Source organism: Falco cherrug, chromosome 10 (genome assembly GCF_023634085.1).
Source record: "Falco cherrug isolate bFalChe1 chromosome 10, bFalChe1.pri, whole genome shotgun sequence".
Classification (NCBI taxonomy): domain Eukaryota; kingdom Metazoa; phylum Chordata; class Aves; order Falconiformes; family Falconidae; genus Falco; species Falco cherrug.
Genome location: NC_073706.1, coordinates 18336121 through 18362705, shown reverse-complemented (window position 1 = coordinate 18362705; position 26585 = coordinate 18336121). Strand labels below are relative to the sequence as shown.

Here is a 26585-nt window from a genome sequence, read left to right as displayed (position 1 = left end):
TAAAACCCAGCAGCCCTTGCCTGTATACCTTTTGCTCTCCCAACCACTAGATACTCACGAGTCCACGTGGTTCTCAAAGGACAGGATGACAGGGTAGAGAGATGTTTTAAAAGCGCTTTCTGCAATGGCCTCAATGGCATCCTAAATGGGAGACAATGGCCAGAGAAAAGATCAGCACCCGTTAATAGCAGAGACATGCAGCTGACCTCCTACTGAATGGACTCCAAACTGATCACTGTCAGGAGCTTCTTCTCTTTAAAGTAACTAAACTTTCTCCCAGTACGAAGGTGAGAAGTGTCATCTTTTTCATACCCGCCTGGGCTTCCAGCTCCAGAGGATACAACATGCAGCTAAACTCAATAGCTTGCATAAAAAAGCTGAAGATGTACGAATAAGACTTTTTATTTTTGTTACATAGTTTAGGGTATATATAAACAAATGTGAAAGCACCTTGCCAGAGTCATGCTGCTGCCACACGCACTTTGAATTTGGAGAGAGAGATGTATGCAGTACCAGGTTAAAGTGTTTCAAACCCTATTTATACTCACCTCTGAACATGTCCAATTTTCTGTCATTTCATCTGCTTATAAAATCCTGTCTAGCAGCAGAGAAAACCAGAATGTTCAGTAACCAGCAGCGCTGGCACTTCAAATGCAAGTACCATGGAAACGTTCTCAGCATTAATGATTTAATAAAATAATCATATTTTCTCCAAGACTCTGTTAAACTGCCACAAACTTTCTACTATGTTCTGGTGCTGCTAATTGATAGGGCAAAGAAGTGTCATTTGCTGCTTTGCAGCTACAGTCCCCTACTCCCCCCAACATCCTGGTTCAGCCATGATCTTAGCACTGAGGGAGGCTGCCCCAGCTGCTCCTCCATGCACTACTTGGACTCTCTCTTACAAAAACCTGCAAGGTTCAGAGGAGAAGCTACAGAAAAAGCTATTAAAAGGCCACAGGCAATGGTAGGAAAGGGAGAGAGGTGTGGAGGGGAAGACCGAGGTGTTATGTGAAACTAAAACTTGGGCACATGCTGTGTTAACAGGTTGTAATTTCCTTGAGGTACAGTCACATGCTTTAGCAGAACTCTGCAATTACAGCAGCTACAGCTGTCATTATTTCTCCTCTCTGTAGTGAACTGCTGTGCAAAAAGCAGCAGTGGCACAACAGGATTTGGGAAATTACTGACACTGAATATGACAATACCTCTGATCTTAAGGATTGGGTTCCCCCAGCCCCCAAAATATTTTAGTAATAGTGAAGCCTGCGAACTGGGGGGAAGATACAGAATAAGAATGAACAGCTTTAAAAAGAATCTGAAGTGCCTCTGCCTGTTGGCAGCAGCTGTGTAAAGAAAGGAGTGCATAAAAAATAAGTGTGATGCATCGATTTTTAACCTGCAAGATGTTTGTAGCTTCTGTGGTTAAATGCCAAGTGGTTAAACTTCCAAGGGAGAAGCAGACTTTGCACTCTGCTTCTGAAGCCTGGGAGCTGACTCCTCATGGAAGCCATCTGCCCAACATGCTAGAGGGCAGTTCCTCCACTGAACGCACTCCACACACTCATGTAATTGGGATGTAATTGAAACCTATTCTTCCAAAGTGCCACCACGTAAGGCTGTAAGCCACAGGAACCTGCTGTAGACCAGTTAGAAAATAAACCAATTTTAATGGTTTGCTTTCTAAAAGCCACCCTGTTTGTTTCTCTAACGTGCATCTATTCATAAATCCACCATCCTCATGGTTTGTGTCCATCCATCCATCTGGCTACACAGCCCTGTGCATGTGGGCACATCTGCTCAACCACCTCTCCATCGCTTCTACCTGACTGCCTGCATTTCCTTCATTCATTCATCTTCATCCAGCCAGCAACCTCTCTTCTGGTCCTCCCACTCCAAAAATGTACACAGACTCCAACCTATTGCGTACTTGTTCATCTTTCATCCTTTCTACACATTCATTCACTTGTCATCTTGCCATCAATCTTTTCCTCTCAAACATCTTTGCTCTCAGCCCATCCATTTGACAGTTCCCTCAGCCAGCCTCCTCAGAGATCAGTCTACAGCCAAGCAGGGGAAAGCATCCACGGAGAAAATGCTTTCCATACCTTGAAGAGGATCTCAGTTGTCATGGTGAACCCGTGAGTGATGATCGGCTCCTCATCCGGAGGACGGCCCTTCCAGCAATCCAGCTCCACGCAGCGGCAGCCAGCCAGCAGCGTCTGGCGATACATTTCAGGAGAAGAGATCCCAGAAAACTGACCGGCTGGAGGAGAGCAGAAGGAGGGAGGCTCAACGTTACCTGCTCACATGGGACAGTTTTTGCATAAAACAGGAGCAACAGAAATCTCTGCCACCCTTCGGCAGGTGTACGTGGCAGACTGACAAGACATTCTCAGTAACAGGCTGACATTTCTCCTTCTCACACAACATTTAATTGCCAAGCCCCTCACAGTGCATTACAGCTCTCGGCCCTCCAAACTTCAGGGCAGATACATCTGCCTGCCTGTCAGTACCACTCTTCCACCCCTGGTGGTGGTACATAAGCGCTGGGGCTGAGGCAGATGCCGGAACCACCCATACCTGTTAAATACGTGTTGTGTGATGAATTGATGAAGTAGTGAGAGAGCGGCTGGGTCATGTCCTGGTGCAGCACCAATTTGTCCAGTGCTATCACATTGTTCTCAGGGCCACAGAGAAACCAGACCATCCCCTCTGGAGACAACTGCCCTACATGGAAAACAAAGCTGTTAATAGCATCGGCACAAAATGGTTCTGGCACATCCTTGCCAGTGCACTGCAACGCAGGGGCTTGTGAGAACTGGGCTGATTGCTCTCCTTAGAAAGTCAGAGTAGCAGAAGGTGCAAGTTCCTCTCCTACTTCCATGCCACCTCTACAGCAAGACTTCTGGGCTGAACAAGACTCACCTCTCTGGATGTTAATCCCACTGGGCTCATACTTCTCTATCAGGCTCTGCACCTGCTCAGGTTTGGCTGGTGGGAAAAGGATGTCATTGAGGCGAGAGTCTCGCTGCTTCTTGTTGATAAACTTCGCCAAATGCTCTTTGGTCATGTAGGGCTTTGCTTTTAAATGGCTAAAGTGAGAGAAGTACAGAGGAGCACAGGTTAAGGCCTGTGTACTACCCAGAAAACCTTTTCACAAAAGAGAGGTTGGTCCTTCCTCAGGTAGGCAATGGGTGCCTGCCTCCCTGGGCCCACACATTTCTGTTTTGTCTACTTTTCTTCCCATAAATGATGCTTCCCACTGTGGCCCTTCTTCTTTCTTACTAATTCTGTAAGGAGGCTGTACGTATTTGAGCCTCTGACTAAAACTCTAAAGGGACTTGAATTTCAGAGCACACTGAATTGCTTTCCATACAAAGCCAAGTCCATTTAGGAAGTCACAGATTTAGCTACTTGAAAAAAACCAAAAGCCACTGGCTATTTGTGAGGATCTATGGTTCTCACGCTGTACATGGCCTTGTTTGGTGCAAGTCACATGCAGTATCACATTCGCATGACCTAGTGCTGATCGGGAATCAGCCCTCCTGATGGTGGCAGTTAAGAATGAGTCCCTGCAGCACCGTGAGGTCTCATCCTTTTCTTCAGGCTGTGAGTGAAAGTGTTGAGTGCACTGGCACTGTTTTGTGACCTGGCTTCCTGCATTTCTAAGGCTTGAGACAAACCACGTAGCACAAAATCACCTCGCCCCTCCTTTTTCCCTCTCTTTTGCCACAAGAGATCCCAGTTCTTTGCTGTAGCTTGAAGGAAACTTACTGTGAGGTAAATATTTCATCAATCTCAGGCCGTGGACACAGATTCATGAGGAAAGTTTTATACACGGTCTCAGGGAAGTCCTCTGGGTTGATGGCATCGTTCTGAGAATGCAGTAAAGACACGTCAGTATCACAGACCCATGAAGGCTTTCACCTCTCCGTTAACACCCGCAGTCCAGCACCTGTTTGCGACAATGCAAGTAAGCAACTGGCACATCTGGCAAGGTGTTTAGGGAAGAACACATGCAGTGAAGAAGCACCATAATGCCCTATTTCAGAACAGACAGTTATTTAAACTGTCCCTCAGTGCCTCTTGTGTGATAGTATAAAGCTAAAGCTTGATGCAGTGGCAGGAGCTGTCAGGGGCCTGGACTGTACTCTCTGCATTGGCAGAAGCATCAAAATTAACCATCAGATCTGTTGCTTCAAAGAGCATAAAGTGAAACAGGTGGAAGGGAACGTTCTGCTTCTTGTGCCACATAATGCAAGCAATGGAGTCACAAGGGTTACCACAATGCCAACAGTAAGAATTGATCCTAGCCGACCTGCAGTTAAGGCATGGCAGCTAGCAGTAAGGAAGAGGTTTCACAGCAACTAACAGCATCTGGGATGATGATTTTTTCATAGCCAAGGGCATCACAGTCTGTGTAGACAAAAACATTATTCTCAAAGTAGCGAGACCTTTGGCTACCTAGAGAAACTCTTACCTTGCCCTTTGGAAGATGACAAGCACTTAATGCTGCTTCCACCCTTTTCCTGTCTGCAGGAAACATCTGAAAAATACTAACCAGACAGAGAAAAAGAGAAATCACCACAATGTGGCAGGAGTGAAATCAAAAAGCCTGCATTTGGGTGGCTGGGAGCTGCAGCCAGAGTGCAAGACACTCAAAATGCACAGTGAAGGAGACTGAGAGGAAGACTGTAAACATGAACCAGAGAAGGGAGACAGTGTTTCTCCAAGGGAGTAGCTGATGTACCAAGTCCTATAAACCTACAGTGGATTTTTTGACTGCTGCCTTAATATAGAAGTTCTATATTTCTGCTATGGACTCTGTAAGAGCCCTGTCACTGAACTACATCAGCTTACTCTCAAAATCCCTCCTCACTACCCTTCCCCTCTTGGAGCTGCTCCCTGTGGTAGCAGGCCTCATGCCACAAATTCCTCAGACACTTTCCCCCACAAGACACTATCCCATGTGGTAGCTGGCATTAGCAAGGAATAACTTGGTAGTCAAGACAACAATCAAAAAAAGCAAACAAATGTGCAAATTTGCTGCTCTAGAAGAAGTCAAAATTTTCTGGAACCAAAGGCTCTCGACGAATTCAAGGAACAAACTCACTACACAAGCTGGTATACTGCACGATGGAAGCACAAAGGTCTGCTGCTGCAGAAACCAAAACTCATCTCCAATTTAGAAAGCTAGGCACTGGTCTGCAGGGCAGAATTCACTTGGTCAAGCCTTCACCTTAAAGCAGCCCCTTTGCTGCACTATGGAATAGTAACAGTAGCTGAACTCTATCTACTTTCAAAATATCCCCGTCAGCAGCAATGAGGTCTCCTCCATGGATAAATTTAGATGTCTGCTCTATTAAGCTCCTGGAATCACAGGTGCTCACAGCCAAAAAGGGGAACAAAAAGTGCCAAATGTGTTGACAGGTGGAAGAGTGTTCAGTGGGAGCTGCAGCAGGCTTATGCAAACTCAGTGCATATCGGTTTCCAAGCTGCCCTTTGCAAGGCAAAAATTGCAGCAACTTTGTTATGATTCAAAAGGGATTTAAATGTCGAAAGAGAAAGGCAGATGCTCAGTGGAATTTTCAGAAGAATCCAGACAAAGAGTTTTGAAAGCCTTACCTATACTTGCACCTGGAGATACTGAGTATTTTTGTAAATCTGGCTCTTAATCTGGACTATTTAATGGTCTAACGCTTTATACAGTAAAGCATTTTTACCTCTGCAAGAAAGCAGACCAGGGCATTGAAGAGAGGTACATCCTGTACCAGACATTTTTCCTAGCTTATGTCAGAAGAATAAGCCATTTTCTCCCTGCAGTAATGCTACCTTGCTTGCATTTTAAAGATCAATTCAAAGTACTCTTCCCTAGTGTGAGTTATTCATTAAAGACCTATACATTTTTAAAAGCCCTTTGATGAATACACTGGTTTCTGACAGAATGAAATCTTGCTGGTTGGTGGTTTAGAAAACAAACAACAAAAAATGTTTATTGTTGAATAATGATCAACCATCCAGGAGCACATTTAGCCAGCATAGACTTAATCTAGAATCGTTATGCAATATAGCACACAGTAGGTAGCGTATTTACTACAGGTGATTAGCACTTGCCTCTTGTAATAATGTAACACAGCATAAACCTAGAAGCAGAGTGGTTCAGAACTTCCTAGTGAATACACACAAATGCACTATCTGCAGGTCCTTATTCTTAAAGCAAAAGATATTTATTTATGCACCCTTTTGGGTGAACATGGAATTGAACATGGCAGTGCAGCCTTTGGTTGCTCTATGAGTCGAATCAACATGGAGGAGCCACTGGATCAGCCATGGAGTAATTTTACTAGGGAAGACAGCGAGTGGCACAAAAACAGTTCTAGATTCATGCCACGCAGTACAGGGGAGAAATAACAGGCTGGTCTTTGCTTCAGCAAAGCAGCCTTGGCTTGTTCTAACAGCAGTCCTACCCCGGTGCACAAGGCCAACCCTGGGGCCAGTGAAGGGCAAACCTCCACGTTCTGTGCTTGAACTGGCATTGACGTTGGCCCAGAGGGCTGCCTCAAAGGCTGCTTCCCTCTCGTGCACATCCAGAGTAAAGGCTGGGCATTGGAATTACACTAGTGAGAACGGCTGGTGGTCCCACATGAAGAAAGGAGACAAGTGAAAGTGATGGACCCCTACACTTTAGGCTAGCTGGGGAGTCAGGCAAAAAGTTCTCCAAATACAGAACTCCTTATATGAAAGGTTAAATTAATCCTATACTTCATCCACCTTTCAACTCAGGTTTGCAAAACAATCTGTGATCAGAATTTTACCAGAGTTGTTTGGTTTTGTTGATTATTTCTCGGCAAGAGCCAGAAGGTGAAATCTATGGCTGTTTAAGGCAATTTCTTGCTGTAGGTGCAGGCCACAAAAGTTCTCCCCTTCCAGACCCAGATTATGTCCCAGGCCCCTCCCTGGGAGGAACCTAGGTGGCAGCAGGAATCCTTTCATAGCCTGAATCCAGAGGGAATGATCTCTGCCTCTTAGGTGCAGAAAGAGCAGGCAGCTGAAGCCACCAGGTAACCACTCCCGTACCAGCTGCTCTGCCTTCAGTCTGACTGAACACACAAACACCCAAATATCTATACTCACTTCCTGACAGGAATCTTCCCCTCTGCATTAAGCTGCATCTTCAGCTTCACCAGGCTGTGAAAAAACCCACAAAATTATGAAAACACACTTGTACAGTTTTAGAGGTCCTATTAAGTAATGAGAAATAAAAAATACGCAACTGGGAAAACAATTTAACAGTCAACTGAAAATCAGGCCCTTCAGATGTCAGCTTACCTCAGATAGAATCTGTTAATGTTTCGTGGGAAGGAGAAACAGGCAAATTATAAGAGCTTAGATCTCAGAAAAAGTCCTCTAAAACATAAGATATAATGATATGTCCTACTATTTAGCATTCCTCAGCAATCCTAGGTTGCCAACCAAATGGTATTACAGAGCAAAGAAAAGAGGCAACACTTCGTTGGGGTGAGTGCTGTGACCTCGGTGGGAGACCCCTTTGAGGCTCAGAATTTCAGTTTGTCTAAATACCACAAGTGTGTTTGACTGGCTCAAGCACTTCTGTGCCAGCCAGCGCTCACACAACATACAGCACAGCTACCAAACCCCTGCCCGTGCCTTGGGGGTCCTGCACTGACACAGGACTTGGTTTGGAGGCTGCCAAAGGACATGGATGCTACGCAGCCTTTTCTTTCTAGTACACATAGAAAGGGAAGTACGTGAATGTTTCAGAGAACAATGTTTGTCAGAAATCACTTACATTTTCTCTAGGAAGGTGTACCGAGAAGCGTTGTATGTGAGAGGATTCCGAACGATGGCCATAATATCCTCAGCCCAGCTCTGGGAACAAACACACACACACAAAGCAGAGGCAGTTGGACGTTACAGAACTGCACCAAGAAGTACAGAGCGACAAATGTGGAAAGGGCACAGAACTGTGGAACAATTTGGGTTGGAAGGGACCTTTAAAGATCATCTAGTTCCAAACCCCCTGCCACGGGCAGGGACACCTTCTAGACCAGGTTGCTGAAAGCTCCATCCAACCTGTCCTTGAACACTTCCAGTGACGGAGCATCCACAGCTTCTTTGGACAATCTGTTCCAGTGTCTCACCACCCTCATAGTAAAAACTTTCCGCCTTATGTCCACTTAAAATCTTCCCTTTTTCAGTTTAAAATCATTACCCCTTGTCCTGTTACTACAGGCCTTGGTAAAAAGGCCTGTCCCGATACTGCTGGGCTCCAAATCCCAACCGCTGTGCCCTGGGCTTGGCTTTATCACATTCCTACTGCCTATATACACTTGACACTTTACCACGGAGTCTTTTCAGCTGTCTGTTTATCCACACAAAGCACATGAAGGACAAAAATGACATATTAAATGTCTTCTACTGGTCCTTTTCCATGCAAGGTACAAGCTTCTAGAACTATGGAAGTACCACACCTTACTGGAACATTAACCTGGTTGTTTATAACCTTGCCAATAACATTGACAGGGTTCAGGTTCCCCGTTTTCCCCTCCCCTTTCCCACTCCCCACTCAATGCCCCAATCCTTAGTGTCTCCCAGCACTTCCTTGCCCTCAGGACCCAATACCTTGCCAACATTCTCCTTGTAGGACACAAAGTTATGAAAAGTGAGGTCAACCATGTCAGGGCCAGATACAATAGTCAGAGTCTTAAGCAGGAAGGTGCTGTGAGGATAATCCAAGTTAAAAACCTCTCGGAGCTTCTGGCACTGCAAAAGAAACAGAACAGATGGGGATGAAGGGAGAATGAGGCAAACTATCTGAAAAAAACAGGGCCCAATCCAAACCCTGACCCAAATTCACGGCAAGCTTTTCAAGGGTTGCAAAATCATTTAATGTATTCTTCCTTTCCTTGGCTTTCCTTATTTTTCATCTTTACTCTGGAGCCTGCATTACCTGGATCCTCCATGAAACAAAACATTGTGACTATCATTACTGTGCAAACACACTGTTTTGCCCTGAAAAAGCAGAAGTTGGAGACTGCCCTTAAAGAAATTCCTTTTGAAACTTCAACCTGAACTTGCAGACAAGCCAAGGAGTATTTGGCCTGCTCATACCAGAGGTGCATAACCAGGTTAGCACAGACAGCCATTTGTCAAAACACAGGCTAAAAAAACCCCTCTTTTAGCTTAGTGTGATACCTTTTGCTGTAACCTCCCTCCACCACAAGAAAGATGGTTTTTGGGACCTGGAAGCTCTACCAGCTGTAGACCTGCTTGCTGCAGAGATGGGCTCTCTCCCTCCAAGTCACGTTTGCTGCTAGTTGTCAGTTGCTAGAAGTGTTTTTTCCATAGCAACTGCAGTATCCTACAGCGATGGCTCACCAGAGATTTGTTTTGTTAAGTATAAGGCTCATCCGATTAGTCATACTTGGATTTCATCACCATATAAAAGTATTTATAGAATCCCTTTAAATTATTTAGCATTTTCTGCATTCCTATGTAAGGCATCATTAAACCAAGGTATCCTGGAGTTGTACTGATGGTCGCTATTTATAATGAAAAGATAAAATTCCCGTGTCCTAGAATAAAGCACAGCCATTCATTATCTAAAGCGCAGGATATATCCATACAGAAGCAAACAGGGAGGCTGCCAGAGCACCTGCTCCTTCAGAAACTGCGGGCAAAATTAATGATCTGGGATTTTTGGCAAAGCAGGTCAGATTCAGAAGTTTAACTGGAACTGGAACCTGAGCTCTTGCTGTAGGCACAGACCTAGAGTCATGGCTGAGTTTCAACAAGTTACAGCATCAGTAACACCTTAACACATCACGTGTCACGTGAACCGCAGTGAGAGAGGTTTTAGCTAAATGATTTCACCTTTGCGTTTGCCGTAAACTCGGAGCGTGTACAAAGTCAGTCGCTGCAGTACAGCTCGCATTCAGGGACTTGTTAAGCTGCTACTAACTGGACCAATATCTGAATCCCTGCAAGCTGAAAAAAGCAAACTCCCCGATCTTAGACTTCCATGGACCTTAATTTAGCCCAAGCCAGCTACAAACCCCAATATGTAACCATCTGTTTGCATATCGCTGTGATTCAAATGGAAGGAATTTCCTTTCTGCCACAAAATTTTCTCTTTACATTTGGACTGTAATAGCAGAAACTCCAAAACTGCTCAGCTTCACGCATTCTTGTGTGTTTGCATGACATCACACACAAAGCTGCATATATATTCAACAAGAAACTCTGCAGACTTTCCACTGCATTTTTCCAAATTTCTGGAGCATTTGCAATGTTGACACATCTGTAGCAAACAGACATCTTCAGGAAGAACAGGATTATAACTCAAGATCATCTGACTGCTGTCTCTCACTCTAAAAGCGGCTCTCCGCAGGAGTAACTGAAACCTGTATAATCCAAAAGCATTTGGAGGGAAAGAAGGAGGAAAGCAGTCAGCCACCCAGATTTGCCTGTTTTCTAATAGGGAATTTCTAAAATGGCTCATTCTTGCTTTGTGAGCAATTTTCCTTTGCAGAAGCGAGCAGCACCCACACACCCACACCTCCCTTCCACGCTCATAGCAACTCCTCGATGGAGCCTAACTTTTCATTGCAAGTGGCAAAGCGTTAGGATTTTAACTTCAAATTTAACTTCATCTTGCAAACCCACTGGCATTTGTTCAGTTTCCTTACCTCTAGTGTTGTAAACTACGTGAAGCTAAGACAATAGAGAACTTGTGGTTTACGCTGAACTCATTTCCTGCATTTGTTACAAACCGGCTCCTCCCAGCCCTTCCTCCTCTGCAAACTAGTGTTGCTTGGCTCTCCAGCAGACATTGCTCTTCACGCCATGTCCCCAGCAAGCTGAATGCTGCATCAGAGCGTTTGCCTTTATCTAGCTGTGCTCCACCAGACAAAACTGCCGCCTGCCATGTTTGGCAATGGCTTGATATCCCACCACCTTCTCAGAAGTCCCCGTTAGCTTTAGCCTGTGCCACTTTTTATATGCCATGCCCCTTATCAGCATTAACTTACGGCACCTCCTAACGCCATGGTGAAGTTGATAGCTTCATTTTATGAGAAGCAAACTGCAGCAGGGAGAGGATGATTTTGTTAGGGATCTAAATTAGGTCATATTTTCCCAGTGACTGACTTCCTGCCTGGCCTTAAGCAAGCTGCTTGCTTTCTGCTGCCTGCTTTACATGGGGATTATCTCCCTCCCAGGATAAACACAGTGATGTTGGCGTTAACACTGAAATGAAGATGGTGAGAGGACCACAGGCTGTGTCCAAGAGCACTGAACCTGATGCCATGGTTGCGTCTTGGCTCTTCCATAACCTGTACGCCTTTAGCACCTCGTGCTGCAGCTTCACTACATAATTACTTCGTGTCATGTTGCAGGTGGCCATAACGGGAAAATAGGAATCACTACATGAAAAACAGGACAACCATATTAGCCATGCAAATCAGAAGGGAAATGTGCTTAGCAAATCCACTTAAACTCCCAAATAAGCAGAAAACAACCCATCAGCAGAGCGGTTGAAATACAGATTCGGCTTGCATTTCACTTCCCACCCTCCTGATTTCCCTAAAATCCTCATCTGTACAAACCACATTCATAGTCCAGAGAAAAGCAAATTCTGATGCAAATATAAAGAAAGAGCTAGGCTTAATACAAGAGACAGAGACGGACAGTCATTTCTCTACTTGAAATGGGATATAGCCTGGGATAACCAGGACTTGCCACAGCTGCCTGCACTCACTGCACTCTGACAATTTTGTATATTCATGAAACATGCAGCATGATGCAATGTTCATGGTATTATAAGACAGGATGTGACAACAAATCTTCTCTTTTGGAGAAGGAAGGTCTTGTTTGGTTGCCAGAAAGCAAAGGGAGCACCAAGATTATTGAAATGCCTTTGGCTCTGCAGGTAATGCTCATGTCCTCAGTAGCAGCACCGCTCCATCACGGGATTCAGCAACAAGACCCGACTGCCGAGAAGCAGGGAGGGCTGTCCTGCCACCAGCTGCACCGCGGGGGGCCCCCGACTCTGCGCCAAGCATCTCAGCGAGATGAGGCAGAAAAAAAATATTACGCAGATGAAGCACTCTCAGCTCTCATTGCTGTCTTATCTAAGGGAACCGGAAAATGCAGCAGCACACAGATTCACACAGCACAAAATAACCCACGGCACTCTGGAATCGAGCAGGAACAGACTGCAAGGGAGACATGCAGTCTGTGCATCCTCAGTAACTTCTGTCCCTGTGGTCAAAGAGCTCACTCTGCAGAAAGATGGAAGAGGCAGAAAAATGGCCCAGGGTGGTAAAATGCTGTTATTCAGATGTGACCATTTCCTCACTTGGCCCCTGCTCTACTATTTACAAATCCTTTGCAAGCCACAGGCTTCTACCCGCTTTTCTCTTGCATGCACATGTATCAGTTTGTCTCCGTGCTTCTTGTGATCACTCTCTTATTTGGAGGCCTGAACATCAGACTTTTAGTTCCATCCTGTGCTCACACACTGCTGAATCCACAGCGTAGCGCCGAGATGATGCTCAATCCCCAGAGCTGCTGCTTTCCCCTGGGATGCGGCAGAATGACTGACCACCCACAATGTGTTTGTAGTCCGCGGCTCAGCCCTCAGCTCAGCTCCCAGTGCAACGTGAGTGCTCCCTGCATTGTTCCCAAACAGTACTCGTTCCTACTTTATCATCTCACAATATGGCACGTGAAATACCTTGGTATCATTTTCTCCCTTGTACATGTTCAATTCAGAGTCTGCATCTCTAAGTTCAGTAACAACAACATGCATATGGAGGATGAAACTGTTTTATAATCATGACAGTCAGAAAATACAACTTCTGTTTTTGTAAAAAATTATGCTTGTTTCAAAGCCAATGCTTGCTGAAATGTCTAAACAAAACCCAAGACGAAGCCAACAGCCCAGCAGTCTGGCCTAAAACATCATGTATTTTGGTCCTAATTATTACATTCTCTGTCAGCGTTCTGGGGTCTTGGTGCATCAGAAAAAAAAACAAAATGGAGCAGACATTATTGTTCCTTGTTACTGAAAGGAAAACACAGAATTGCATCGTAAATAACATCTTGATCTGCTTTGGCATGCTGCTGAACTACATTCAATAGCTTTTTATCTGGTCTCATTTATGTTCAAAGTCCCTGCTAATTCTTATCTTCATTACTCTTGAACATGCGCCAAAGTTCATTCTGCCCCATCTCTCAAAAAAAATTTCCATGGAGAAAAAACACCACAGAATACTGAGTAGCTCTCAAAGAAAATAAAACAAAGGGGGTGAAAAGGGGAAACCTGCACATGCATAGATGAGGTCACGGGAGGACTTGAGGGCTGTGTGCACGCTTACGTGCTAACATACCAGGAGGCAAGGGCTCAGGGCGGGGGCAGAAGGGAGAGTCGAGTCTGTCTGAAAGAGCATGGTCGTCCCTCACCTTCAGGCAGGTTCAGTTCCAGGAATCATTCCTTCTGGGGCAAACAGCAGTGGCCCTTTTCATTTAGAGGTAGCTCCTACTGCTGCCAGCCCTTAGTGACTTGTCCCTTTTCCAATGCCACACTTACTGTGCGGGGGACAACAGGCTGAGCACTGACTCCCTAACATGGGCAGTGTCAGGAAGCAGGTCCCACCAGTCCCTGCCTCCCAGCTTGCAGGGACAATGCTGTGACCTGGGCTGGCAAGGGACTGTGATTTATGGCAGGTCTTTTCAGAAGTGTTTTTACTGTGTGGGCGCTTTGGTGTTATTCTTCCTGCTGTGTATAGAGAGGTTACAAAGGAAAACCCCAAAACTCTTGCTTAACAGCAGCAGGAAAGTGTTACTGAAATAACTCCCGACATCCACAGTACCCCACCAGCGGAGACTCATTTCACCTACGTTGGTCTGAAAAGCACTGGCCACATTCCACCCTCATGCAGCTTGAGCTACAGCCAAAAAGTGCACAGTACCTTGCAGACGAGAGCAATAGTGCTGATGCTCTCAATAAAATGCTTTCCTTCCTTATAAATTCCTTCAGTCGTAATTCAGTATGAAAACCAGAACAGCAGCTTTGTCTCAGAGGCTGTAGATTTACTGTGGTGTCACTTGCAAGGGGAAAGGATGCTTGATCTACTATTGGTACTACCCAAAGCCGGGATCATGCTCACGCAGAGTTACACCAGTCTGCACCCTTCTCCTCTACTTTTAGTCAATGAAACAAGTAACCATTTGTATTAATTGCAGCAGTTATATCCCACAAAGACTCCAGGCCATTATTTCATAATAGGGGAGACAGCACCCTTTTCCATTTTTCCACCCTTCACTTCCAACAGATCTTGGTTTGCTTCATCACACCAGTTTTTCATATTTATACCTTTTTGTAATGATACACCAGACATAGCCGCCATATGTGGAGGGTGTGGTGATTCACATTAAGGAGTTTTCACTGCTTTCTGCATTCCTTTGAGCAAATTCTGCTCTCAGGAAAGCCAACTGAATACACAACTGAAGGCTTTAAGCAAGCCACGCAGCAGCATTATGGATAGCGTAGCCACATGTAAGACAGACACGTCCAGGAGGGGATGGCACAAGACCTCCCATCATCCCCTAAGAGAAAGGTGGATAAGGAGCCAGCCTAGTGCATTTTAGTACACGTTGCCACAGAGATGCCAGAAAATTCCCTGAAATAAAACGGAACTTCTTTTAAATGGGTCTCTCTGAAATGCAGAATTCAAAAAGCACTTGGGATTTTCATAGCAGAGATTGTCATCAAGTGCATCATTTCTGCTGTTGGAAATAATAAATCACTTGGTGCTTGACCTTTGTTTCTTTGTAAAAAATGAGCTGTAGCCAATACCAAGGACTGTAAAATACTGTTTCTGGCCTATCACAATGGCTAGAATACAACAGCTACACCAGGTCAGACCACAGGTCCATCCAGATGCCTGGGGGAAAGTGTAAGAACAGGGCAAATGCAATGATACTTCCCTGACACATTTCTGCAGCTTCCAGCAATTTGTGATTCAGCAACTTCCTAAACCAGAAGCACTATCTTGCTTTTAATGACCCTCAAAAGGCACTTCCTTCTTGTCCTGACTTTTTAAATTCATGTACATTTCCAGGACTTGTGCAGGAAGGCATCCCACAGCACAGTGACATGAGGTGTAAAACAGCAGCATCTCCTTCTGCTTGTGCTGAACCTGCCTTTGGAAAATTCCATTTGATGTGTAGCTCTCACACTGGAAGAAACACTGAGTAACTGCTTCATGCTCACCTTCTCCAGTCAACTTCTGATCTTACAGCACTCCACAACACTCCTCCACATCCTTATCTTTTTTTTTTTTTGCCAGACTATAGTCCCTGCCTGCTCAGATGCTTTTCCTACAGCAGCATTTCATTCTTTTATTAGTCTTGCTGCTCTTCCCTCCTTTTCCAGTTCTTCTTTGCCTCACTTGAGACAAGGACACTAGAAATCCACAGGTATGTGGGTGCATTCCGGGTGCGCACAGTGGCATAGTTTCCTAATTCTCTCCTTGTACTTCCTAACATAAAACTTAGTTTTATGAGCAAATATTATTGAACACTGCATTGGTACTTTACCAAACCCTTATGACCTTGTTTCTAAGTAGCAGTAGTCAATGCTGAGCCTGTCATTATGGCAGATTAGGATTGGGATTTTTTTTTTTTCCTGTGTGCATTGCCTGATTTTCAGCTATACTAAATTTTATCACTTATCATCCAGTCAATCAGCAATTCAAGGTCTTTCCACAAGTGTCCCTTTATTACCCCAAATAACTCTGTGCCATTGGCAAACTTTGTCTTATCTCTATACACCTCTTTTGCAGATCACATATGAACACACCGTATGTCACAGGCCCAAGCACTGATCTTTGTGGGAGCGTGCTGGTTCCCTCTCTCTTCTCAAGGGACCTTTAATTTTTTCCATGCAAAGTTGTCCTCTCTTACTCTGTTCTTTAAGAGCCTTTGCTTATGATGGGAATCACACAGACCACTTTTCAATCTTATTGAAAAAGTTTAGAGCTTACTATGGAACACAGCTGTTGCTTCCCACTCCTCTCTTGCTTTTTGCTACCCTGGTACTGCTTAGGAATTTCCTCATTCTTTTCACAATCTTCTGTGCTTTTATTAAAAATCTCTTTTAAAAGGCCATTTTAGCTTTTCTCTGGATATGAAATGTGGTCATCCCAAAACTGTACTGTGAATTACTCTTAAAAAAAATAAAGGCAGGTGTGTGAGAGTGTGTCTTGTTTCCAGGGCATTTCCTTGCTTGTGAGCAGGGGTTCGTTACCGGAAGATGCTGTTTCAGAAGAAGGTCCTTCTGTCTAGAGGCAGCTCTGACACTGCACTTGTGCCAGTGTGTTTCTCCTGGTAGTCTCCAGTTAGTCTTCTTTAAACAATTGTCAGAATCTAGGACATCACTCACCAGCCTGCCTGTTGCCACCAGAAGGATATACAATACAACTATGGCCTCAGTACTTACACCATCAATTTATTATCTCTATCAAAGCTGAATTCATTTCGTAAACAGTTTATTCCTGAAAGTTTAACACCCTAGAAAACAGTATCTCATGCCTCTCCTTTAAGCTGGCCTTTTCCTTGGTGCATTCTGCCTGGAGTGTAGCACCTAGCCCTACCAGCTCCAAATATTTTATCCTCTTAAATGAAAAACAACTTCTGAGAGCTTTTTTCCAAACAAATATGCCCACAAAACAAGTTGCAGACAAAGTTTTAGGCTTGTTGAAAACTCAAGTATGTTTCATTCTAGTCAGTTTCCAAGAAGAAACACAGTTTCTCAGAAGGAATTATGATTCTTAAGAATTGCGTAAGATGGGTACTGTTCTTGAGCTCTGCTGTGCCTTTAACACCCACCTCATTATGGTCTTTTGAGAAACACCAGTTTTGGGGAGCTCTTGAACAGGCATTTTCAAAGCAGTACTAAGAAAACAGCTGTACTACTTAGACAAAGAGGCTGCACTAGTCTCTCAGTATACATTGCAAAACCTTCCCCTTTTGTGTTAGACTGAGAATCGCCTATGTTGTCTATATGTAGCCATTACCTTTACTCCTTTGTTTCCTTTTCACATTCTAGCTTTACTTCAATTTTCTGCTTGCCTTTTCTGTACATGGAAATGTTAAAAACAAACAAAAAACAGACCCAGAAAAAGAGTCCTACCCAAGGACAACTTTGCAGCAGGAACTCAAATTATAACTGAAACCAAGAACAAAGCCATTATCATGTGCTTCCCTTCGTCTGCCACCCTACAAGCAGACAATTTAAAATTATTTGGGGAAAAAGAAAAACACACACTAGGTTTTTGCTAAACTACATTTTCTTCCCTTTAAAGGGAAAAAAAGACCCCACCACACACTGCGTTGGAATCTCACTGTAATTACAGGTTTGTAGCTGCCTTGACCCAGCCTGTGCATCTTTGCACAAGAGAGAAGCTCCAGTGACTCAACAGAGAAGCATCACAAGTCTCCTGCAGGACTTCCCTGTGTAGCTCAGTGAACGTAAAGGTCAGGCCAAGATTAAAGCTAGCCAGATACATAGCAGGGGGGAGAACACAGCTGCTGTGCACAACACAAAATAAGTCTTTTGGCAAGTGCTCTGGAGGGGAATTGTTTCTTTCCTAGCCTTCTGGCATATTCTTTCCAACAAGCTCATATACCATAGTCCTGAAGCGCCTTTCTTTTGGGTGCACTGAGGAGCCCTGGGGAGTTCAGGGACAAGAGTAATGATGCCTTTTCTGTATTTACGTAGTTGTGATGTAAGGAGACAAGGTCCTCGCCACCTTCTTGGAACAGAAAGCCAGGATAAACCGCCGCAGCTTATGCCAAAGCCCCAGGCAGCCTTGCCTTTCCCACACGAACAACCAGCAGAAATGAAGCTATGCACTCACCTTGGGGATTTTGGCAAACCGCCCTACTCTGGTATCTCGGATGCTGGTTATATCCAAAATTTCCATTTCCTGTGACAGAATAAGGACAAGGAAGATGAGAAAAGACATAAAAAGGAAGAAAAAAACCCCACCACCACTGCAGAGCCCCCAGAAACTGCAAAGCAGGTCTCAGCCTGTGCCCTTCCCTGAGGAAGAGCTCTCCTACCAGGAGCAACGCAGGCAGGGAAACAGCAGCTGATATGCCAAGCTGGCAGGCTGGCTAGTGCAGAGGCAGCAGTTTCTGCAGCACTGTCCTCTTCAGGGTGAGCCCATAGGCCCAGTGTGGATTACCACAAGAAGGAGTGTATGACATGCATACAGGTTTATATGGGGACACTCTACCCCAGTTACAAGTCAATGTGTTAATACAACCCACTCATGTTCGCAGCCTGTCTTTTGCCTCCACACATTCAACACAGAGCAGCTGAGCTGCAAGGCAGGCAGGACCATTTCTCTCCCTAGGTCACTCCCAGCAGACCGTCACCTAATCTGTTCTGAAGCAGCTCCCATGGAAGACATTCCACAATCTTCCCCCAGGCAGCCCACCCCACGTCCTCATTACTGGCTAGTTGTCATGTTTATTTTGTTTGTTCTTTTAATATCCAACCTGAGTTTCCTTCCTCTGTTACTGATTTGTCTGCTCACCACAGATCTGGAGAACAAATTATACTTGTTGCACTAGATAATATTATTTTCCAAGATCACAATAATAAACAATGTGGATACCATGTCTTCTGGCTGTATCCCCATTATATTGTCAAGCAGGATGGAAATTTTACTCATAATCCCACTCCTTTCTGAACCCTAGTGCGAAAGCAGTGCATTTTTTCTTCTTTGTGTTCATGATAAGCAGATCTTACGGAGAGTCAGCCAAAAATTGGTAAGTCACATGAGTTCAACATACTACTGACCATACCACACCATGCTCTGTACTAGCCCATCTCTTGTCCCTGGCTACTGTGCTCATGCCAGCCTTCACAGGACCTTCACAAGCCTGCCCCAGCTCCCTCTGACAGCTAGTGTTTGCCCACCACTCTTGCTAGCTCACACTGTCTGCAGATTCCCTCAGAGGATAAGAAAGATGCCAGACAAGTGCTTCCCCAAGGATGTAAAACAGGCTGTTGCTCCACTGCAGCTCTCACATTTGTTTACAGTTTATTTAAGATGCTAATCAATGGTATTTTTCAGGAACATGTGACCCCCTCCAGTCTAGGTTTCCTCATGTCAGCTATGCTACCTTCCCAGGTAATTAAATCCCTCTCGCTACTAACCCACAGAAATATCTCTGCTTATGATGGGTGACAATAGCTCCCCTTGCCCCACTTTGTGCACCACTTCTTCCTGCTGTCTGCTGGAACCTTTACAGCCAAAATTCTACTGCAGGAGCAGACCTTGAAAGGGGAGCATGACTGAGATGGCTGGAAGGAGAGCACATCTAGAGGGATGTGACATTTCTTAGCCTTGCAACACTGTTCTCTGAGGATACAGCTGCATCACAGTGCCCTGTCCCAGCTGGCATTGGGGCACCCTTCTGAAAAGGCAGAGCTCATCAAAACACATCATGTCTCTTGGCCAGGGCACTGTGCAGGACTACTGTCTCTGTCTCTTTATCTACCATGCCTCTTCAGCATGTAGGTCACGAGGAGGAAGTAGAGCCGAACCACAGCTCTGCTCTGGAAAGCAGAAGTAAGCCCAGCCTTCCACCTCCAGTCAGCCAGATCTCTCCACTACTCATTGCTACTCATCAGTAAGGAAATGAATTCTCCTTCCTAAATTTGTTGCCTCTCACTCTCTTCCAGCAGCCAGCATCCTGCTGTTTACCTCTGCCAGGGTGCACGCACCATCCTGGCCTGAGAGGAGCACAACTTGCTCTCCAGACTGTATGTAATGTCTACATCACTACAGTCATTACTTTTATTAAAATGTCTAAAACCCCAACAACTCAGTTCATTACAACAGGTGCACACGGTACACGTTAGCTGAAGCTGCATACACCTAGCCATTTCTTTCCAACTGCACCACCGTACAGGGTTGGGAGAATCATTTAGCATGCTGGTTAACAGTGATATCAACACCACTGTTCTTTGTGAAGTCCTTTGAAGCACATCTAATGAATTTTGCAGGTATAAGATGCCGGCATGACAAAAAGGTCACACGAATCTCTCTGGCATGTTCACAGCTTAATTTCTTGCCCTTTTCTGGAACTCTGAAGACAGATAAATCTGCCCTTGAATAAGTACAAGACTCCCAGGTCCTTTGAGAAAGGGCTTCCTGCTAAGTGGAATGAGTATGGTGGTTTGTTCCCAAGTGCAGACCTCAAGCACTTATGGTGTTTTAATCTCGCACAAACTTAACCTGGCTATTTGGAGACCAAGCTGTGAAGTCTTAGGACTTACCTTATTCTGATAGGTCCAGTATAAGTAAAAGCCCTTTGGATCCACTCGAAGAATCACAGGAGAAGCACCTGCTGTTTCCTGACAAAAAAACCAAAAACCACAGAAAAAGGTTAGAACCTTACACGATGTGCTGGCTTGCTTTCTTTGTGGAGAACCCATCACGGGACGTAAGGTTCCCAGTTCAAATATAGACGCGGTTGGGTGAATCATCATCTGTGATTTATGGAAATGAACCAGAGTATTTTAGTACATCTCCAGAGTAACGGCGTGAGGCTACAGAAGCAGATCTTTGCTGAAGCCCAAGTCTCACCAGCACCAAGCATTTAGCTAGAACAACTCTCTTGGAGCTTTCTATACAATGGATTAAGAAAGTACCTGTAGATGCAATTAATTGTTTCATTTGAACTGCCTTCCTCCCAAAGCACAACTTCATTCTATGGACTCCCAAAGTAGCCTAGGCCAAGCAGAGGTAGCATTCATCTGTGGCACCCACCACCTAGGTGCTAGTTATCTGGGCTTTCTTTACAGAGAATGGGTCTAGTCAGGAACAGGTCAAGGAGGGGTCCATCTAATACAGCAGACAAGCCTGCTTTACGTGGCAATTCTTAAACTCCGTGGACTAGCTCTACACAGACTATGAAAAGAAGTGGCTATTTAAACACCAACACTACAGGCACAAAATTAGATTAAATTATTCAGGGCTGATCCCAAACCCCATACAACTGCGAGGCCCTCCAGATCAGAGCCAAGGCACATACTGCAAAGACGAGATAGGCTACTGTGAGCTTGTGTGCTTTGCCTTGGAATAATTACACTGTGTCTGCATGTCCAGTTAAAGGCAACTCCACAGACATTTTCAAGACAGCATCCACTCCCATCTCACACACAAGCCTGTGCTGAGAGATGAGTTAGCATGAGCTCTTTGGAGACAGAGATGAAGGACACTTGGTGCCTCTTCTTGGGTCCCAGCCCATTTGCTCATTCCATATAGATGGCTCCTGAACTGCACTTGACCTCTGGTGCCACAGAAGACAGGATCATAAGGCCTATCAGCCATTTCTAGGAAGGCTTCAAATTCAGTTCAGGAAGCTGAAATACCCAGCTACTGAGATGAAACCAGTAATGAAATTTGGAAGTTGTATTTGTCACTTGGCCTTGGTTTCTTCTGTTTGTTATTGAACTCATGCTTTACCCCAGAGTGTATTTGTATTTCCTGGGACCTCCATTTCCAGATCCAGTATTCTTCATTAAACTGCCCATGCCACAGTACGCTCTCCTTTTACTCCCTACTTTCTCATGCTGTACCAGGGACAATGCTGATCTGCACAGCATCACGCCCATGTTCCCAGAGCTCTTGGTTAGCTCCCTGAACACATGGCCACAAGCCGCAAAGAACAGAACAGGCACTATACTACTAATGAGTATCATGCCATGTTTCTAGATTAAACTTATCTCCTATGAAGCAGCTTTCTTGAAAGCAAGTTGAGGCTGCAATAAGGACTGCTGATGGCTGGCCTCCTGTCAGGATCATGCATGTTATCATGATCGGGACATGCATGGCTGTGGGGTGCAGGTAGACTCCTACAGGGTGGCTCCTGGCAACAAAGGAAATGGTGAATTTTACAGAAGACAGTCTGGCAGCCAAATTGGCTGCTGCTTACACCATGGAGTTCAAATCTAGGGCAGAGAGTAAGCATTGTTTGGTAAAATCCTGTAATCTATAATCTTTAAGAGATAGAAACATTTTTGCTTCTATTATGAGGTTTAAGAATCAGCATAAAGCCAAATACACATGTATCTGTTCCACTTAAGAGGTCAGCTACTACACTGTGCCCTACCCGAGGTGTTGAAAGTGTTCCCAAGCTGGTTCTTGAAATAAACTATCATCCATGTAGTAGGACTTAACCTCTTTACTCTGCTTGGTAGCCCCAGCTTGCTGAATGCTAAACAAAGTGCACCTGAGTTGTTCCTTACCCCAAGATGTGGCAGCTAACTCAGTGGGGCAGGACAGAACAGTCCTGCCTGTCAGAGATCCTACTGCACTCTCCTCTGGAGAATACATTACAAGTGCTGGACAAGGTGAAGGCACTAGAACAAAAAGTGTGGTTTTCCTTTTCTCAGGAAATGGTTGGGTATAGTTAATGTTCCAGTCCAGTTCCACAAGATACAGAGCAATGCAAGGAGCCAATCTGATCTACCTTCATTCCTTTGCCTCAGATATTGTGGAAGGCGTTCAAAGCTGTTACCAACAGCACAGCCAGGTCATGTCAAAGAGCGACACAAAAATGCAGGCCCATGCCCTCTAAAGGGCAGCAATCCTGCAGCCTGGAGCTCTTGCCATCACTCTTTGCAGCTGGCTCTAACTGTGGAGGAGGAAAGCAAGATGAGATGGAGCAACATGACCAGGACAGCCCACTTGTGGAGAAGGTTTTCATTATTGCTGGAGGTCAAGTCTGTAAACTACTTAGTGATTAGAGGCAAACATTTAGGAATGTTTACAAAACTGTAAACTTTAGGGAAAAACCTACATGGGACTTGAGGTCCCCAACTCCTATGGTTGCAGCAGGAAATAAACACTTGGTGGGTCTTGGAAGCCCAACTTGACTCACCTTAGGTTTCAAGGGAGCCTAACTATCCCAGGAATTTCCAGCAAGATACTTAACAGCTTAAAGATTTTTGGAAAGTGGTCTCCAAGGACTGAGCATAGAAAGTCAGCAGCGATTTCAGACAAGTTTGGCTACTGTTATTCTCAGAAACCAGATCCCTGTTCAAATTTAAAGAAGCCACAAGCACGTTCTGCAGGCAGTGGGCTCACTGGAAAGAAAGGGAAGGCTGCCCTCTCCACTATACCCTGGTGTCATCCTCCTGTTTATGTACAGCTAGTGGAATAAATGCCCCGTGGTATTCCAACTTGTATTCCTCAGCATCCATCCTTTCTGTCAGCTGTATATTAGTTTGCACTCTCATTTCTCAGTGCCGTGGGACCACCCCTGCTTATGCTGCACACAAGTGATCTGCCTCCACCGCACACACTGCCTTGGGACTTAAAACTCTATTCCAGCTTTACACCCAACCAAAGTAAGCACTAATCCCTCCTGCACCGCTGCTGGAGGCTCCCTCTAATGCATCTCATTCGCACTACCACATCAAATGTTTCCCCCAGATCTTGGTGACTAATCATAACCTGGCCTGCCCCCCCATTTTATCAACATTCATGCTCAACAGCAGACAATTCACGCTTCAGACAAAACAGATAGGCAGCTGCTGTCCTCTTGCTCAGGTATGTGGGTATTAGGGTACACACTCTTTTGCCTTCTTAGAAAGTGAGGAGGGGAACTATTACATTCCAATTAACTTCTCTGCTGCTGTTCCACACACACTCTTCCCCTCACAATGAAAGGCAAACAGAGACTGCAAACCAAGTGGGAGGCTCTGGTGCTGTTAAAGCACAGGTCTCTTGTTGCTTGGCCACTGTGCACTTGGTAGCTCACTGAACCACCAGCCAGGCAGGCGTGGGAGGACACAGCTCACCCTCTGATCCACTCCAGCAACAAGGCCATAAGAGGAAGCAACTTGGAGCCTGATTTCCTCTCTATCTGCAAAGCACGGACAGTCCGCTCAGCTCTGGAGTAAAACCTACCCCTGATGCTCCCCCGGACAAGTCAAAATGCAGCATATGCCTCTCAGCCTGAGGAGACTCCCAGCAGCGACCGCCTTCCTGAGAGCTGGTTCACAAACACAGACAGGACCCTGGGGTCCTACGCCCAAGAAGCTGCACACACAGACCCAGTGGCACACTCCATTCGCTTCCATCCTCCAAAATAACAAGAGGTGCAGAAGCCACATCACCAAACCCTAACGCATGTGCCCTTTGTTTTTAGCTCTCAGCTCTCCTGTTCTCAGTTCACTCTCCCTATCCATCACTGCTCTCAGGTATGACACACAATGTCCCACCCCCTGTGCTCAATACATGCTCCCAGCCTCCCCAAAAACCTCAACCAAAACACTGTATCTGCCCTACCACCACACATATAATCTAGTGAAGCAAAAACCCCGGTACTCACATCATCCCATTTGATGAAGCGCTCACCCTTGGACAGATACTCCTTCACCTCCGGGGGCTGCAGGACAGGGGTAAGCATTGACATTCTGTCCCACAGATGTGCTCCTCGGCTACCAGAAGCAATAGCAGCTGCACAGTTTGCTCCTCCTTGGCCCCCTCTCCTCTATCTCTGCCTCTCACATGGCAGGGCGCTCTGCCATTGCCACTGTTGGCATCAAGCAAACACAGCAAACAGCCTCTTATATCCCAGCCAAATTTAGGAGGGGCAGGGACAGGCAGGCAAAGACCAATGAATCTGCATTGTAAATCAACAGGTCTCCAAGCAAGCAGAAGCTCAGCCCAAGGTCACCTAGAGGAAAGCTAGGAATGGATTGAGATGCCCGCGTGGGCAGTCATGCACGCACGCCCGCTGTCTCTCCAGGAGGGACCTACTCCTCGGAGTAGTACTTGTGAAGTGCACAATTCGTAGCGCTTCCGCAACTGAACTTCCTTAAATGTTCTCTTTGACGAAGTGCAGGCATTGCCAGCCGACATTCAAACTATTTCAGCAGATGTGGTTACAGAACAGCTCAGGCTTTGGCTACAAGCAGACTGCCCCCTTCATGTGACAGGCCAAATATCACATAAAATAAATGTACTCTGCTCTGTACAGACTCCATTTCTGGGGCCACTGGCTGCACCGTCCAGTCCTTAACGTTTTTCCTTTCTCTTATGGGGTCTTCTGAATGTCAACCTGAAAAGTGAGACAGACCAGCAGAGCAGATGGGAATTCCACAGACAAATGAAATAAAACATTCACAGGAGTCCCTAGGGACTGCAGTATTCTCCAGATTCACTTGGGTCTACTGCAGATACTGTGGGAACACAGAATGGGAGAGATGTGTACGGTGGGGATTATAACGATGAAGCTGCAGGGAAGTGACAGAAAGCAGAACAGAAGGTTAGTGGCCAACAGGGCAAAAACGAGTTCCTGCTCCTGACCTTGAAATAAAGGAATTGCATGTGGATAGCAGATGAGAAAAGGAGTTCTGGTGGCAGATGTGGACTGGCTAACCACAAAGAGAGTGGCTTGTGAGAAGGACTGATGTGGGCAAGGTTAATTTTAGTCAAAAAGGCAGAGCCCCACAACTAATCAGAAGCGGAGATAACTGTGCTACACTTGCTGTAATAGGATTCCCGGCCACACGGTCGGATTTCATCCTTGTTTTCACCTATGAAAGTCAAGGTGTGGGTTTGACATTGCTCAAGAGGGACATGATACTGTCAAAAGTAGTGCAAATTCTCTGAGCAAGGTGGACAAAAACTCCCACTGTGCCAAGGGAGCCAGCTGCAGAGTTTTGTTGCTTCTTTCCCACCCCAGCTTATCCAGTCTGATAAGGCCAGCACTTTAAAGCAGATTGGAGAACCCCTGGGGCAGGTTGACTGAAGGAATCCTAATGACATTCCCAAATATTAGTGGCATGAGGCAGGAGAAATTAAGTGATCCTATAGCAAGTGCTCTAGATGCAAAGATGGCAGCAATTACCAGAGGTGCTTGCTGCAGAAACAGAGAACCCTGAATAAACCTCACATCCTTCATACATTTCCTTCAAGGGTTTATCTGTCTGACAAATTAGGAATAAGAGAGTTTCTACATTTCCAGATACCATCAAGTTTTCTACATGTACTGACATGTTTTGCAAGGCACCGCGCCTCCCAAGAATTGGCTACCCAAGCTAAGGCTGTTAGCTCTGTTTCACTAGGGCAGCAAACTGAGGTGGCTTAGCCATAGCTGTGGTCGCTCAGTATCAGGGCTGAGACCAGGGACATGGGAACCCATCACCTCCAGTCTCATAACCCAGCCACACTCGTGGTATTAAGCTTCCTTTGCACGTGTGTCAAAGTGAAATGTGCTTTTCAGCCAGCTGACAGAGCACTGGGGTATTCCAGGCCAGCCAAGACAGCACCACCAGGACCTCCCCACTCAGAAACCGCTGTTACTCCCAAGCAGCAAAGCAGCAGATGACAGTGTCTGCCCAGATCTCAGAGGCTGAGCTGGAAGCTCTCAGGGATATCAGCAACAGCCTGGCACTCAGTATAAATGCCAGTGAAATACCAGGCACTGCTGGGTGGGTTTTGCTCTCTATGCTCCTGTAGTGT

At 45.5% G+C, this 26585-nt stretch overlaps 1 protein-coding gene across 4 annotated transcripts in view; it reads right to left on the bottom strand.

The window, feature by feature from the left end:
* The window catches only part of PLCB2 (phospholipase C beta 2), a 48290-nt gene extending 23355 nt beyond the window's left edge, over positions 1 to 24935 (bottom strand). For 2 of the 4 annotated variants that reach the window (XR_008734164.1, XR_003559648.2), the window contains exons 1-12: positions 24448 to 24935; positions 20384 to 20461; positions 17949 to 18017; positions 8647 to 8787; positions 7814 to 7893; positions 7138 to 7191; positions 4484 to 4559; positions 3778 to 3878; positions 2929 to 3095; positions 2584 to 2730; positions 2109 to 2266; positions 59 to 141 (exon numbers count right to left, since the gene is read on the bottom strand). Coding sequence is in view for 2 of the 4 variants with exons in the window: in XM_014279336.3 (XP_014134811.1) it covers positions 59 to 141; positions 2109 to 2266; positions 2584 to 2730; positions 2929 to 3095; positions 3778 to 3878; positions 4484 to 4559; positions 7138 to 7191; positions 7814 to 7893; positions 8647 to 8787; positions 17949 to 18017; positions 20384 to 20461; positions 24448 to 24531 (1238 nt within the window). In the remaining 2 variants the exon portion in view is untranslated. Of the gene's footprint in view, positions 1 to 58; positions 142 to 2108; positions 2267 to 2583; positions 2731 to 2928; positions 3096 to 3777; positions 3879 to 4483; positions 4560 to 7137; positions 7192 to 7813; positions 7894 to 8646; positions 8788 to 10712; positions 10952 to 17948; positions 18018 to 20383; positions 20462 to 24447 lie in introns of those variants that run through there. The other 2 variants (XM_014279336.3, XM_027804054.2) reach the window with 2 other exon arrangements.
* Between the last annotated feature and the right edge of the window lie 1650 nt (positions 24936 to 26585).